The following is a 15,032-nucleotide window of genomic DNA, read 5'->3' on the forward strand; positions in this document are numbered from 1 at the left end:
TTCAACTGTGAAGCCATCTGGTACTGGACTTTTGTTTGCTGTAAGATTTCTGATTACAGATTCAATTTCCATGCTTGTGATGGGGTCTGTCCAGATGTCCATCAGCAGATGAATGGATAAGAAACCTGTGGTACATATACACAATGGAGTATTATTCAGCCATCAAAAAGAATACATTTGAATCAGTTCTAATGAGGTGGATGAAACTGGAGCCTATTACACAGAATGAAGTAAGCCAGAAAGAAAAACACCAATACAATATACTAACACATATATATGGAATTTAGAAAGATGGTAACGATAACCCTGTATGCGAGACAGCAAAAGAGATGCAGATGTACAGAACACACTTTTTGACTCTGTGGGAGAGAGAGAGGGTGGGATGATTTGGGAGAATGGCATTGAAACATGTATAATATCATATAAGAAACGAATCACCAGTCTAGGTTTGATGTAGGATACAGGATGCTTGGGGTTGGTGCACTGGGATAACCCAGAGGGCTGGTATGGGGAGGGAGGTGGGAGGGGGGTTCAGGAGTGGGAATTTATGTACACCCGTGGCGGATTCATGTTTATGTATGGGAAAACCAATACAGTATTGTAAAGTAAAAAAATAAAAATAAAAAAAATAAAGATCAAACAAATAACATGCAAAAAAAAAAAAAAAGATTTTCTGTTTCTTCCTGGCTTAGTTTCGGAAAGTTGTAGTTTTCTAAGAATTTGTCCATTTCTCCCAAGTTGTCCATTTTATTGGCATATAGTTGCTGATAGTAGTCTCTTATGATCCTTTGTATTTCTGTGTTGTCTGTTGTGATTTCTCCATTTTCCTTTCTAATTTTGTTGATATGATTCTCCTTCCTTTGTTTCTTGATGAGTCTGGCTAATGGCTTTTCATTTTTTTTTTTTTTATTTTCTCAAAGAACCAGCTTTTAGGTTTCTTGATTTTTGCTATGTTCTCTTTTGTTTCTTTTGCATTTATTTCTACCCTAATTTTTAAGATTTCTTTCCTTCTACTAACCCTGGGGTTCTTCATTTCTTCCTTCTAGTTGCTTTACGTGTAGAGTTAGGTTATTTAGTTGACTTTTTTCTTGTTTCTTGAGGTAAGCCTGTATTGCTATGAACCTTCCCCTTAGCACTGCTTTTACAGTGTCCCATAGGTTTGGGGTTGTTGTGTTTTCATTTTCATTCATTTCTATGCAGATTTTGATTTCTTTTCTGATTCATTCTGTGATTTTTTGGTTATTAAGCAGCATGTTATTCAGCCTCCATACTGTGGAATTTTTAATATTTTTTCTCATGTAATTGACATCTAATCTTACTGTATTGTGGTCAGAAAAGATGGTTGGAGTGATTTCAATTTTTTTGAATTTGCCAAGGCTATATTTATGGCCCAGAATGTGATCTATCCTGGAGAAGGTTCCATGTGCACTTGAGTAAAAGGTGAAATTCCTTGTTTTAGGGTGAAATGTCCTATAGATATCAATTAGGTCTAACTGGTCTGTTGTATCATTTAAAGTTTGTGTTTCCTAGTTAGTTTTCTGTTTAGTTGATCTATCCATAGGTGTGAGTGCAGTATTAAGGTCTCCCACTATTACTGTGTTATTGTTAAATTCCCCTTTCATACTTGTTATCATTTGCCTTACATATTACAGTGCTCCTATGTTGAGTGCATATATATATTTATAACTGTTATATCTTCTTCTTGGATTGATTCTTTGATTATTATGTAGTGTCCTTCTTTGTCTCTTTTCACAGCCTTTGTTTTAAAGTCTATTTTATGTAATATGAGTATTGTTATTCCTGCTTTCTTTTGGTCTCTTTGTGTTGAATATCTTTTTTCCAGCCCTTCACTTTTAGTCTATATGTGTCCCTTATTTTGAGGTGGGTCTCTTGTAGACAACATATATAGGGGTCTTGGTTTTGTATCCATTCAGCCAGTCTTTGTCTTTCGGTTGGGGCATTCAACCCATTTACATTTAAGGCAATTATTGATAAGTATGATTCCGTTTCCATTTAGTTTGTTGTTTTGGGTTCAAGTTTATACTCCCTTTCTGTGTTTCCTGTCGAGAGAAGATCCTTTAGAATTTGTTGAAGAGCTGGTTTGGTGGTGCTGAAATCTCTCAGCTTTTGCTTGTCTGTAAAGCTTTTGATTTCTCCTTCATATTTCAATGTGATCCTTGCTGGGTACAGTAATCTGAGTTGTAGGCTTTTCTCTTTCATCACTTTAAGTATGTCCTGCCATTCCCTTCTGGCCAGTTTTTATGTTTGAAGCCATAATTAAACAAATATGCACTGGTGTCATTTTATTGAATACTAAAAGTAAATGAAACCACTGTAGTTTTTGTCACATCATCTGGATGTGATTTTTATATACTAGAGAATATCAAGTAATTTGAAATCACTTAACTTCCTTAGATGAGAAAATCTGGTACAGCTACAATCACCATAAACAAAAAATTTTGGCTTAGTTTGGTGGGCAGCCTCAAAGGAATATACCCACAGTATTCCTAGTCACTTATGAAGCCCCATTATTCTTTAACTTCAAAAGTGTAGAATTCCTATTTTGTTTTGTTTTGTAAAGCAGAGTGGCTACTGCTTAGGAGAGAAAAAAGTCAGATGTAAGTGTTTGCAGGACTAAAGCCAATCTGAGAATTTCTACATTACATGAATTTACCTTTATGACAAGGAATCTTTCAAATGACCTCTAGCTTCCCTAACAAAATTAAAGTTTCATAATGTAAAAGACATTTTATACTTGGTAAAATATTTACTTCCTAAGTGTTCTGAAAATCTTGATATATTCTTCTTTAGAATGAATTTATGTAGCCTTACAGCATTTAAATTAAAACAGAAACATCATGATGTAAGACAAAAATGAGAGCCAAGGCTTCTGTTATCCCATTGAGAAATACTGGAAACAAATATTGAGAAAATGAAAATAATTAGATGAAAATATACTGCTTGGAACTTAACATTAAGCAGGTGCAGAAAGTGAGTGAAAGGAGAACTTTAAGTCTTAGTACTCGATTTTTATTGCTAATAAAGGGAATTTTAAAGCACTATTAATTGATTGAACAAAACCCATGATTAGTGGTAATTACAGAGATTTTCTCCATACACTATGATTTTGCTGAATTTCTAAAGAGATAATCAAGGCTATTATTGTTAATAGATGGGAAAAATCATATAATGATTTCCATATTTTGTCACAATTGAATGGAGATAAAGTAGTCTTCCCTTCCTTCCCCATAAAAAAGAATTGTCCTTGTCAGGAAAATAAGTTATGGAGCTTGTTTTTAAAAACAAGTTTCCCTGAAGGAAGAAAAAAAAGGGATTTCCATAATACCTTTGATAATTGCCTAAGGGCTCTGTAAATAAGAATAACTAAAAACTACAAAGATTTTAAAAGAAAATCTAGATTCAGTTGGGTCTTTAAACACTTTTCTGAAAGACTATACACAGCTTCTAATATGCTGAAAAATACAAATTTTATGTTTTACACTGTAATGGCCAAATCCTTCGGCAATAAATTCTACCATGATGAAAATCTTCATAACAAAGACCCTTTGTGATAAAGTCCTAGGACATGAAAAGACTATGTATAATTCCTTAGAATGCAATTATTTATGTATTGAAAACTAAACATGTACAACAGTGAGCTAGATACTGAGGGGAAATACAAAGAATACTATGTGGATCAGGTAGAAATTTTGGACTCCAGAATTCCTGTTTATAGAATACAGAGTGATAAGAGTCTACATATCACAGGAATATATGCCTGGTAGGGCTTCAGTAACACACATGGTCCAGTCTTTCAGCTTTGAGAAGGTCTTTGCCTACTCTAAACCCTCCAAAATATATGATTTAAAGTAAGACAGTAGTTCCACAATGACCCTTTCTTGCAGTCCAAGTTCTAGTTGATTTCTCATTAGCCCAATTTAGCCTCATTTCTTCCTTGGAGATAATTGGTCAACCCTTTTTTATATCATTAAGCTTTAAAAGAGCAATTAAGCTCTTTTACTGACAAAACTATTCCAGTTCCATCAGGTAAATAATATATGAATTAACTTTAATTTTTTAAAATATTTCACACAAATATTTCTAAGATGCTGCACGTAAGAACAAAACCTGTATTCAACAGTAAACATAGATTTGAGGAGGTGAGGCCTTGAAGATTAAGTAATAGCAATAATAAGGTATCCACACCAAAATTCTAACAATAAAAAAGCAAATTAGGCAGAAACCAATACAACATTGTAAAGCAATTATCCTCCAATTAAAAATAAATTCAAAAAATAAAATGGATAACCAAAAAAAAAAAAATTAGGCTGTCTCCAACACTAAGATGAATAAAAATAAAACAGAAAGTTCAAAGGAAACAATGATTAAAAAAAAACAATTTCTACAGAATAATGTGATTTAAACAGTCTTGCAGCCAAGAATCCACCTGCTGTTTTCCATAATCAATCTAATATTAAACTGAGTAGTACATTGAGTAGTCCAGTAAGTGGTATCTATGGCAAGTTAACTGTCTTTTTTTTCATACAGACACATAGTCATGTTAACAATTCAGGACTATTTTTTCCTAGTTAGAATTCTGATGGGATTATGAATAGTCACTCTGGCTGTTGGAGTAGGGGGCTGTCATCACCTTTCCCAAGGCATGTTGTTATTACCAAATGCCTTCATAAACATACTCACAAATATATTGGAATATAGCAAGGAGATCAAACCAGTCAGCCCTAAAGGAAATCAACCCTGAATAGTCATTGGAAGGACTGATGCTGAAGTTGAAGCTGCAATACTTTGGCCACCTGATGCAAAGAGCTGACTCATTGGAAAAGGCCATGATGCTGGGAAAGATTGAAGGCAAGAGGAGAAGGGGGTGACAGAGGACGAGATGGTTGGATGGCATCACCGATTCAATGGACGTGAGTTTGAGCACATTCCAGGAGATAGTGAAGGACAAGGAAGCCTGGCATGATGCAGTCCATGGGGTCAACAAAGAGTTGGACATGACTGAACAACAAGAGATGTGTATTTCCTCACTTTTCACTAATGGGGTTTCCAACACAGGTCAAAGAGTAGATTCTGGTTTAAATAACAAATTATTATGATTTAACTTCATATCAAGAAGATATCAAACAGTAATACTCTCCCTCTGAAAGCTCCTGTTGAGTATACACATCAATAGTCAGGTCTTACCCTGTTTTCTCATTATCTTTACTGACTTGACCTGAGCACTGAAATAATGGAAGGTAAATACTATAAATCACTTCCATAGCTGCTAAATTTGAAGACATGTTATATGATGTTAAAGGATAAGCCAAATGGTATGCTAATTCTTTCCATCTTATACATATGCTAATTCAAGAAGGTAGAACAGTGTGCATTATCCAAAAGCACAATACATCCATGAAAAAGGCAGCAAAGCCATGTTAATTACAAGTAAACTATCATCCCGGCTTCCCAGGTGGGTCAGGAAGATCACTTGGAGTAGGAAATGACAATCCACACCAGTATTATTGCCTGGAAAATTACATGGGCAGAGGAGCCTGGTGGGCCATAGTCCATGGGGTTGCAAAGAGTCACACATGACTGCATGACTGAGCATGCACATGCACACATTCGTGCATGCATACACACACACACACACAACATCATCTAATGGTTCTTAACATTTTGGGGGTCAGTTGGCTCTTTGAGAATATAGTGAAAGCTTCAAATCCTCTCCTCAGAAAAATATGGTAAAGCAAAATTTGTCTACAAATTTCAGGAGCCACAGCAGCCCCCAGTCAGACTGGGACCTTGGACTAAAAACCTTTCACCATATTAGATACTAGCTATAATTAGCAATGACACAGTTTAAAGTGTGGCTTCTAGAACTTCATTCCATAGATTTTAACTAGTTTCCTGATTAACCATTCACATAATTTTTCAGAGAAATAACTTTCATTAGTGCCAAATAAACACTGCTTTACCATAGTTACCCTACAAAAAAACAACTCACCAACTTTTGCAAAGGCCTCTTTGAGTTCATCAAGCTCATCTTTGGAAATCTGAGTGGTAGCCATCTCATCCATTTAAAGATCTAAAGAGAAACCAAAAAGGGTTAAGACTTGAAAACAGTCACAGATAAGGAGAACAAACAGGTAGATGCAGGACGGGAGGGGAGACGGGGAGGTAAGAAGTGAGGAAGGTGAAGAGGTACAAACTTCCAATTATAAATTGAGAAATAACTGAGTCACAGGTATGAAATGTACAGTATGGGAAATATAGTAAGTAACTAATATCTTTGTGTGGTGACATAATTAAAACTAGACTTATCCTGGTGATCAGTTTGGAATGTACAGAAATATCAAATCACTATGTTAAGTAACAAGAACTAACATGTTGTGGGTCAATTATACTTCAAAAACAAACTGACAGAAAAAGAGATGAGATTGATGGTTACAAGACACAGGGGGTTACCAGAGGATAGGGAATTGGATGAAGGCAGTTAAAAGGTATAAACTCCCAGTTATAAGTAAGTAATAGGGATGTAATGTACAACATGATAACTATAATGTGAAAGTTGTTAAGAGAGCAAATCCTAAGAGTTCTCATCAAAAGGAAAAACAAGTTTTTCTTTTATTTTGTATCTATATGAGATAATGCATGTTTAATAAACTTATTGTGATAATCCTTTCATGATGTATATAAATCATTTTGCTGTTCACCTTAAACTTCTACAATGCTGTATGTCAATTGTATCTATAAAACTGGAAGAAAAAAATTTTAAGACAAAAAATTTGTGATGAATATATTATAAGCAATTCTGTAAACTCTCATTTTAGGGATAACTTAGACAGAAATGCAAACTACTAGAACTATCTGAATAGGTTCCCATATTTCTAGCTACAGTCATAATGAAGAAAACAAATGAGAAATTATCATTGGTCAAAAGCTTCTCAGACAAAAATACTTCTCAATTTTCCTTTCAAGAACAAAGTCTTATGCTGCATTCAAAGAATGCAAAGAGGGGCAAGGTAGCAAGCAATGATAGATTCTTGGTTATATGAGCCAAAATGAAGTCAAAATTATGTGACTAAAGATTCAAGTAAAATATAACTTTTTTAGGACTTCCCTGGTGGTCCAGTGGTTAGGTCTCTGTGCTTCCACTGCAAAGGGCACAGGTTCAATCCCTGGAGGGGGAACTAAGATCCTGTATGCCACATGGCATGGCCAATAAATAAATAAATGTTTAAAAAATAACTTTTTCAATTAACATCTATCTATCTTACTGGCTAGTTCCATTTTTTCCCATCTTTACCGAGATATGTGACATAATATTGTGTAAGTTTAAGCTGTACACCATAACAACTTGATATATACGTATATTGTGAAATATATAGTTACTTAACCACAATAAGGTGAGTTAACACATCTATCACCACACATAGTAAACTATTTTTTCCCCTTAAGTCATTTAAGAGTCATTCACTGTGGAAAACCTTATGTTCAAATAGGAGCATACTAACAGCTACCAATCATCCCCATTAAAGAATGAATCAACTAAAACAAATTATTTTGGGGTTTGATACAGAAACACACATAAGAGCATGCTTATCAACACATCTTTGTGTACACAAGTTATTAATATTATTTGAGTTTATACTCTTCCTGCTTTGGCCCTATTTTACCTATTTAACCAACAAACAGGGCTTGGCAAACTATGCTCTGTAGGCCCAATCTGGACCACTGCTTATTTCTGTATGGCCCCAACCATCTGTATGGTTTTTTCAGATAAACATCTGCTGTCAAATGTTTGAACTTCAATAAAATGAAATGTTATCCCAGGGAAAAAAAAAAAAAAGAATTCCATTTTTTCTCATCAGTACAGTTGTAATACCAAAAAAAGTACTCAAATAGTTATTATTTTTTGAATTTTGTCAGTAAAAAATTGTGGAAACAATATTTAAATCCTTCACATTAATAATATAACATTCGTATTTGCCTCTTGGCATACAATATTTATGAGTGGACCTTTACAGAAAATCTTGATTGATTCCTGCAGTAGAGAAAGGAGGTCTGTACTACAATGGAAAATCCCCACATACAAACCTATTAACAACTTTTAGACAGAAAGAAATGCACATGATTATTTCTTGTCTTTTTTTTTCTCTCATTTAATCTTTTTAACTCCTGGAGAAGGAAATGGCAACCCACTCCAGTATTCTTGCCCAGAGAATTCCATGGACAGAGGAGCCTGGCAAGCTACAGTCTATGAGGTCGCAAAGAGTTGGAGATGACTGAGCGACTTTCACATACACAATCTTTTCAAAGAAATTTACTTTTTAGCAGAACTGAGCAAAAAGCAGAGAATTTAGTTTCCATATACCCCCTGCCATAACACTCTCACAGCCTCCCTCATTATGAACATCCTTCATCAGTGATACATCTGTTACAACTGATGAACCTTCTTTGACACATCATTGTCACCTAAGTCAACAGTTTACATTAGGCTCACTTTTGTGTTGTACATACTATGCACTTTGTATATACAAAATGGATACCATTATAGTACCATACAGGATAGTTTCACTACCCTAAATGTGTTGTTTGTTAAAGTTCAAAAACTATATGAAAAGCAAATTTGAGATCTTATATTTATCTCTTTTAAACATTTTTATTAAAAGTTAAAAAATTACTTGCCAACTCTTCTGTCTGCCATGATGCCTAATATTTAATACAGAAGAGCTCAAAAGAGAGTGAACCACATCTGTCTTTTGCACACCCATCATTGTCACTTCTAGAACTAACCACAGTCCCAGTCATGTAGTAAGGGACTCAACAAAATAGTACTTTCATAAATTCATCCATTCAACAACTTTGTACCAAGCCCTACATCAGATAAATTCATATTCCTACTAATTCTCTGAACCCTCATAACAGCCTTTTGAGGTAAATATTCTTACTCCTTTTAGAATTCAAACTCAGGTTTCTCAAATCCCTGCAAAGATTTAAAATGATCATATGATACTATTCGCTATGTTTCCACCCTAATACAACACACATTTATAATGACTCATATTTTTAAAAATTAAATAAAAGCAGACTTTTCAAAAACTTGTCTGTTCATAAAACTTTTCTTACCTCTAGTGTTAAAATGTCACTAAAGATGGACAACTTCTCAGTAGATAAGCTGTGTAAAAAACACCTTTCAGAGCAGTCTCAGGATCTATAGGGTAAAGAAAGATCTTCAGTTGTATACGAAGGCAGTCATTTTCAAGATTTGGAGAGTAAAAAATGATTTTGCCTAAGTTAGCCTGCAACCTGATGATGGTACTTTTAAAAATATTCTATACTTTACTAATATGATGTTCAACATTTCTGATTACCAAAATACTCTACAGGTTTCACTCTAATTTTCTTTACACATATTTTAAGTAATCATGTTTTCAATGTGAAATAATTGCCCCTCTTTAGTAATGACATCACACAGAACAATGGCACAGAAAGTTTGAAAGTGAGACTGTCTCAGAAAATTGAAAACACGTGGCCTCTCCTTCATTTCTAAATTTTCTATCTAGTTTGGGCAATTTGTGAGTCAATACTAATCTAAAATATATGTTTTTTTAAGAACATATTATTCTTTGTTGTGCAGAAGCTTTTAATTTTAATTAGGTCCCATTTGCATATTTTTGCTTTCATTTCCAATATTCTGGGAGGTGGGTCATAGAGGAAACTGCTGTGATTTATGCTGGAGAGTGTTTTGCCTACGTTCTCCTCTAAGAGTTTTATAGTTTCTGTTCTTACATTTAGATCTTTAATCCATTTTGAGTTTATTTTTGTGTATGGTGTTAGAAAGTGTTCTAGTTTCACTTTTACAAGTGGCTGACCAGTTTTCCCAGCACCACTTGTTAAAGAGATTGTCTTTAATCCATTTTATATTCTTGCCTCCTAAGGGGTCCATAGGTGTGTGGATTTATCTCTGGGCTTTCTATTTTGTTCCACTGATCTATATTTCTGTCTTTGTGCCAGTACCATACTGTCTTGATGACTGTGGCTTTGTAGTATAACCTGAAGTCAGGCAGGTTGATTCCTCCAGTTCCATTCTTCTTTCTCAAGACTGCTTTGGCTATTCGAGGTTTTTTGTATTTCCATACAAATTGTGAGATTATTTGTTCTAGCTCTGTGAAAAATACCATTGGTAGTTGATAGGGATTGCACTGAATGTATAGATTGCTTTGGGTAGTACACTCATTTTCACTATATTGATTCTTCCGATCCATGAACATGGTCTATTTCTCCATCTATTAGTGTCCTCTTTGATTTCTTTCACCAGTGTTTTACAGTTTTCTATATACAGGTCTTTAGTTTCTTTAGGTAGATACATTCCTAAGTATTTTATTCTTTTCGTTGCAATGGTGAATGGAATTGTTTCTTAATTTCTCTTTCTGTTTTCTCATTGTTAGTGTATAGGAATGCAAAGGATTTCTGTCTGTTGATTTTATATCCTGCAACTTTACTGTATTCATTGATTAGCTTTAGTAATTTTCTGGTGGAGATTTTAGGGTTTTCTATGTAGAGGAAAGAGTCAGACACGACTGAGTGACTGAACTGAACGGAACTGATGTAGAGGAAACTATAAGCAAGGTGAAAAGACAGCCTTCAGAATGGGAGAAAATAATAGCAAATGAAGCAACTGACAAAGAACTAATATCAAAAATAAACAAGCAACTCCTGCAGCTCAATTCCAGAAAAATAAATGATCCAATCAAAAAATGGGCCAAAGAACTAAACAGGCATTTTCTCCAAAGAAGACACACAGATGGCTAACAAACACATGAAAAGTGTTCAACATCACTCATTATCAGAGAAATGCAAATCAAAGGCACAAAACCACATTTCAAGCCAGTCAGAATGGCTGCAATCCAAAAGTCTACAAGCAATAAATGCTGGAGAGGGTGTGGAGAAAAGGGAACCCTCCTACACTGTTGGTGGGAATGCAAACTAGTATAGCCACTATGGAACAGTGTGGGGATTCCTTAAAAAACTGGAAATAGAACTGCCTTATGACCCAGCAGTGGGCATACACACCAAGGAAACCAGAATTGAAAGAGACACATGTACCCCAATGTTCATTGCAGCACTGTTTATAATAGCCAGGACATGGAAGCAACCTAGATGTCCATCAGCAGATGAATGGATAAGAAAGCTGTGGTACATGTACCCAATGGAGTATCACTCAGCCATTAAAAAGAACACATTTGAATCAGTTCTAATGAGGTGGATGAAACTGGAGCCTATTATACAGAGTGAAGTTAGCCAGAAAGAAAAACACCAAATACAGTATCCTAACGCATATATATGGAACTTAGAAAGATGGTAACAATAACCCTGCATGCGAGACAGTGAAAGAGACACAGATGTGTAGAACAGTCTTTTGGACTCTGTGGGAGAGGGAGAGGGTGGGATGATTTGGGGGAATGTCATGGAAACATGCATAATATCATATAAGGAATGAATCGCCAGTCCAGGTTCGATACAGGATGCTTGGGGCTGGTGCACTGGGATGACCCAGAGGGATGGTATGGGGAGGGAGGTGAGAAGGGGGTTCAGCATGGGGAACACGTGTACACCCATGGTGGATTCATGTTGATGTGTGGCAGAACCAGTACAATATTGTAAAATAATTAGCCTCCAATTAAAAAAAATTTAAATTAAAAAAAAAAGAAGAGAAGCAAAAGGCAAAGGAGAAATGGAAAGATATACCCATCTAAATGCAGAGTTCCAAAGAATTAAAAAAAAAGAATATATTATTCTTATACTGTTATATCACTTCTATAAAAGAGAAAATTAGGCAAAAGTGGTTCTGGACATATATACCTCCCACCCACCCCATATCCACCCCCAACCCCAACCTGCAGCACCTTTCATTCTGGCTAACCAGTGGGTTCTGAATCAGTCCTTCTCTCCCAGTTCTCCCCTTTGCAGGCAGCAGGGCTAACAGGGTAGAAATCTCTTCCCTCTTCTTTATACCCCTCCCTTAACACAAATGCACTTCTATCCTCACACAGTTTTACCCAGGTCACTGTTATATGTCTACTCCCTGCCCTCAAAGTATTTATAATCTGGGGAAGACAAATATGTAGATAATTATAATTTGACACAAAATGAATTAGTGGTTGCAGTAAAAGGTAGAAATGGGGGAAAGACTCTGAAGACTTTAAGGATTATTAAATTCATCTCAAGCAGGCCAAGAAAGTAGCACTTTTGTTCATCCTGCAAAATTAGGATATACACACATCTCATAGAAATGATTTCAAGGCACATGCTTACTTAAAAATATTAATAAAACACATCATTTAAAAAAACCCAAAATACACTTTCAAGTTTCCTAATTTCTTATTCTTGTCTAAATACCATCATGAAAGCCTAAAGTGACCCCTTTTACACTGATAGCTCAGATTTTTCAGCTACAGGAGACAAGAAGAGGCACAACTAAGAATTAAAAGAACTGTAACATGTATATATTACCCAAAGTATATTTGTTTAGTTCAGGATAACAACATAGTTTAATTTAGGAGTCTCCCACTTAAACTCCATTTTGTTTATTTATGATTATTTAAAAGTAAATAAATAAATGCTACCCTAAAGCACCTGAACTAAAACTAAGAAATCAATGTAAAGTTTAAAAGCCTCACAATATATACCTCAGTTGACAAAAGTCATAATATTTAAACTATTTAATGCAGATTTTTTCCCACTATGAATTAAAAAAGGTTTGTCCTTAAGATTACTTATGGGTACTTGGGTAATTGATCCAGCAATTAAGTACTATCCTAGAAGAAAATATCACATTTAAATAATTTAGGGAAGACTGCCAGGAACATCAGATTTTTAGAAACTGTACAAATTAAAATTACTGAAAGCTCTACCCTCTTTATAGGACATTCACTGTACTCTTTCAAAATAAGTAAAACATCCCAGATTGGGGTTTAGGAAGCAAAACAGATGATTATTGCCCAATAAATACCTTGATTGAATCCTGAATACTTACAGCAAACTGTTGTTCCACACCCAAGGATGTAGTATGTTAACACAGGAAGACTGAGAGATGTGGAATCAGAAGACATCAATCAGTGTCCCGGCTCCATGACCTCCTAGCAGTGTGTCTATGAGAGAGTTTATTTAATCTTTCTAAGCCTCAGTTTCCTCCTTTGAAAACAGCCATAATAACTACTTCCCTAGGGTCCTGATGAAGATTAAAGATGGCATGTGAAGGCACACTCTAAACCATTAAGCATTATACAGCAACTTCAAATCCTTAATGAAAGAAAAAGAGAAATCAATTCCTAAGTAATTAAGAGGCTATATATAAATATAAGGCATGAGGTCTACTAAGAACCTTTTAAATAAAATATATGAAAAGTTATGTCTTTTGCCCTATAATTATCAACTGCAGAGTATGACAGATCTCCTTCATATATAAAAACTATAAGCCTTTAAGTCAAAGTAATTTAAGAAGGCTGGGACTAATGAAAATTTGTCAGCCACTTTTTACCCATGAGTCAATTTGGCTCCTGCATAAGGTCAGTTTCTAAACACAGCTTGAAGAATGGCCAGGAGAGTTTTTTTTTTTTAATCCAATTTTTACTTTATTATTAGGACCACTTAAAAAATAGTTAACAGCTTGTCAATACTGTCACATTCTTCCTACTTTGCAGTTTTTTTTTTTCCTGTGAGCAATGAAAAATGAAATGTGAAGAGGTAAAAGGTAAATAAATATTATCGCTGAATAAAATTTCACAGTATATGACCGGTAGGCAAAAAGAAAGTCTGACTGTTGAAATATGTTGAAATGTGTCCTTTTCCCCAGTCTACCTTCCCACAAAAAAAAAAAAAATAGAACTTTATTTATATGGAGAAAGAGCAGGCACTGATATTTAAAAAAAAAAATAAAGAAATATATTTATATATTTTCCCTCCATTTCAATTTAGCCAAATGAAATACCAAACAAAAATAAAAGCTTCCAGGGTCTCTCCATTTTGCTGAATTCCGTCATCGGCAGAGCACTTTGTCCCAAATTCTGTTTTCCTCCCTAGCTCCAGTGCTGACCTTTTCTATAAAGGGAAAACAGCAGGAAAAAAAAGCAAACCTTCTCTCTCCTTAAACATCAAGAGACAGGAAAACAGATTTTTAAATAAGGGAATGAAATGAAAGCAAACAAAACTTTGTTTGTTTGTTTTTTCATAAAAGGATATGGTATACAACTGAATCTGAATTCAGGGCGTCACCCATAGAAGAATCTTATGCCTATGAAGTCATCCCTAATTACAGCGTTTGACTAACAATACAGCAATTACGAAACCACTCCACTGGCTCATTTAACTATACTTAAACCCTGAATACAAATCTTTGCTGAGAAAGGTGTACCTACAACTAACTACCTGAAACAATTACTCAAATTCTGAAAAGCATTTGATGGGGGGGGGGGGGGGTGGAGGCGGCAGGGGTTGGGGGTGGGAGACAGTGCCTGTTTTTATCCCCTAAAGCGATTCACTTTAGGAATGCAGAAGACTAAATTTACTAATCTGTGTCAATCACGACCAACCATGGCTCAGGCAGCAGGGCACACACAGTGGGAAAATCAACCATGGATAATCAAGAGTTGATTATGAATTTTGTATTTTTTTCTTGACATTGAAAGGAACTAAAGATAAAAGCAGGAGCTATTCATCAGCCACTAGCAGGTAAACAGAATTGGGCAAGTGAGGCTGATGACTTAAAAAATCAGCGATTTGGTCACACACACACAGTTAAGCTGATAAATTCAAATCATGAAGAAGAGAAGGTGGATAAAACATGGAAGAATACATTATTTGTATTTGTGTATTTGTCACCTTCCTCTGTCCAAAACAGGCAATGCTTCAGAACACCCACACTTCACATACCTAACTGTACCAACAGAAACTGCCACCCTGCCTCCTCCCTAACTGGTAAGTCAACAGCACTAGTCTCCAGGTCAGATGGGCATGCAACCCTA

At 35.2% G+C, this 15,032-nt stretch overlaps 1 protein-coding gene across 2 annotated transcripts in view; it reads right to left on the reverse strand.

Moving 5' to 3' along the window:
* The window catches only part of PLS3 (plastin 3), a 100,191-nt gene that overhangs the window by 42,667 nt on the left and 42,492 nt on the right, over window positions 1-15,032 (reverse strand). The window contains exons 2-3 of one of the 2 annotated variants that reach the window (XM_070290873.1): window positions 9,136-9,220; window positions 6,011-6,091 (exon numbers count right to left, since the gene is read on the reverse strand). In XM_070290873.1, coding sequence (XP_070146974.1) covers window positions 6,011-6,083 — 73 coding nt within the window. In that variant the 5' untranslated portion in view covers window positions 6,084-6,091; window positions 9,136-9,220. The remainder of the gene's footprint in view (window positions 1-6,010; window positions 6,092-9,135; window positions 9,221-15,032) is intronic. The other variant, XM_070290874.1, reaches the window with a different exon arrangement.

This window comes from Ovis canadensis, chromosome X, assembly GCF_042477335.2.
Source record: "Ovis canadensis isolate MfBH-ARS-UI-01 breed Bighorn chromosome X, ARS-UI_OviCan_v2, whole genome shotgun sequence".
Classification (NCBI taxonomy): Eukaryota; Metazoa; Chordata; class Mammalia; order Artiodactyla; family Bovidae; genus Ovis; species Ovis canadensis.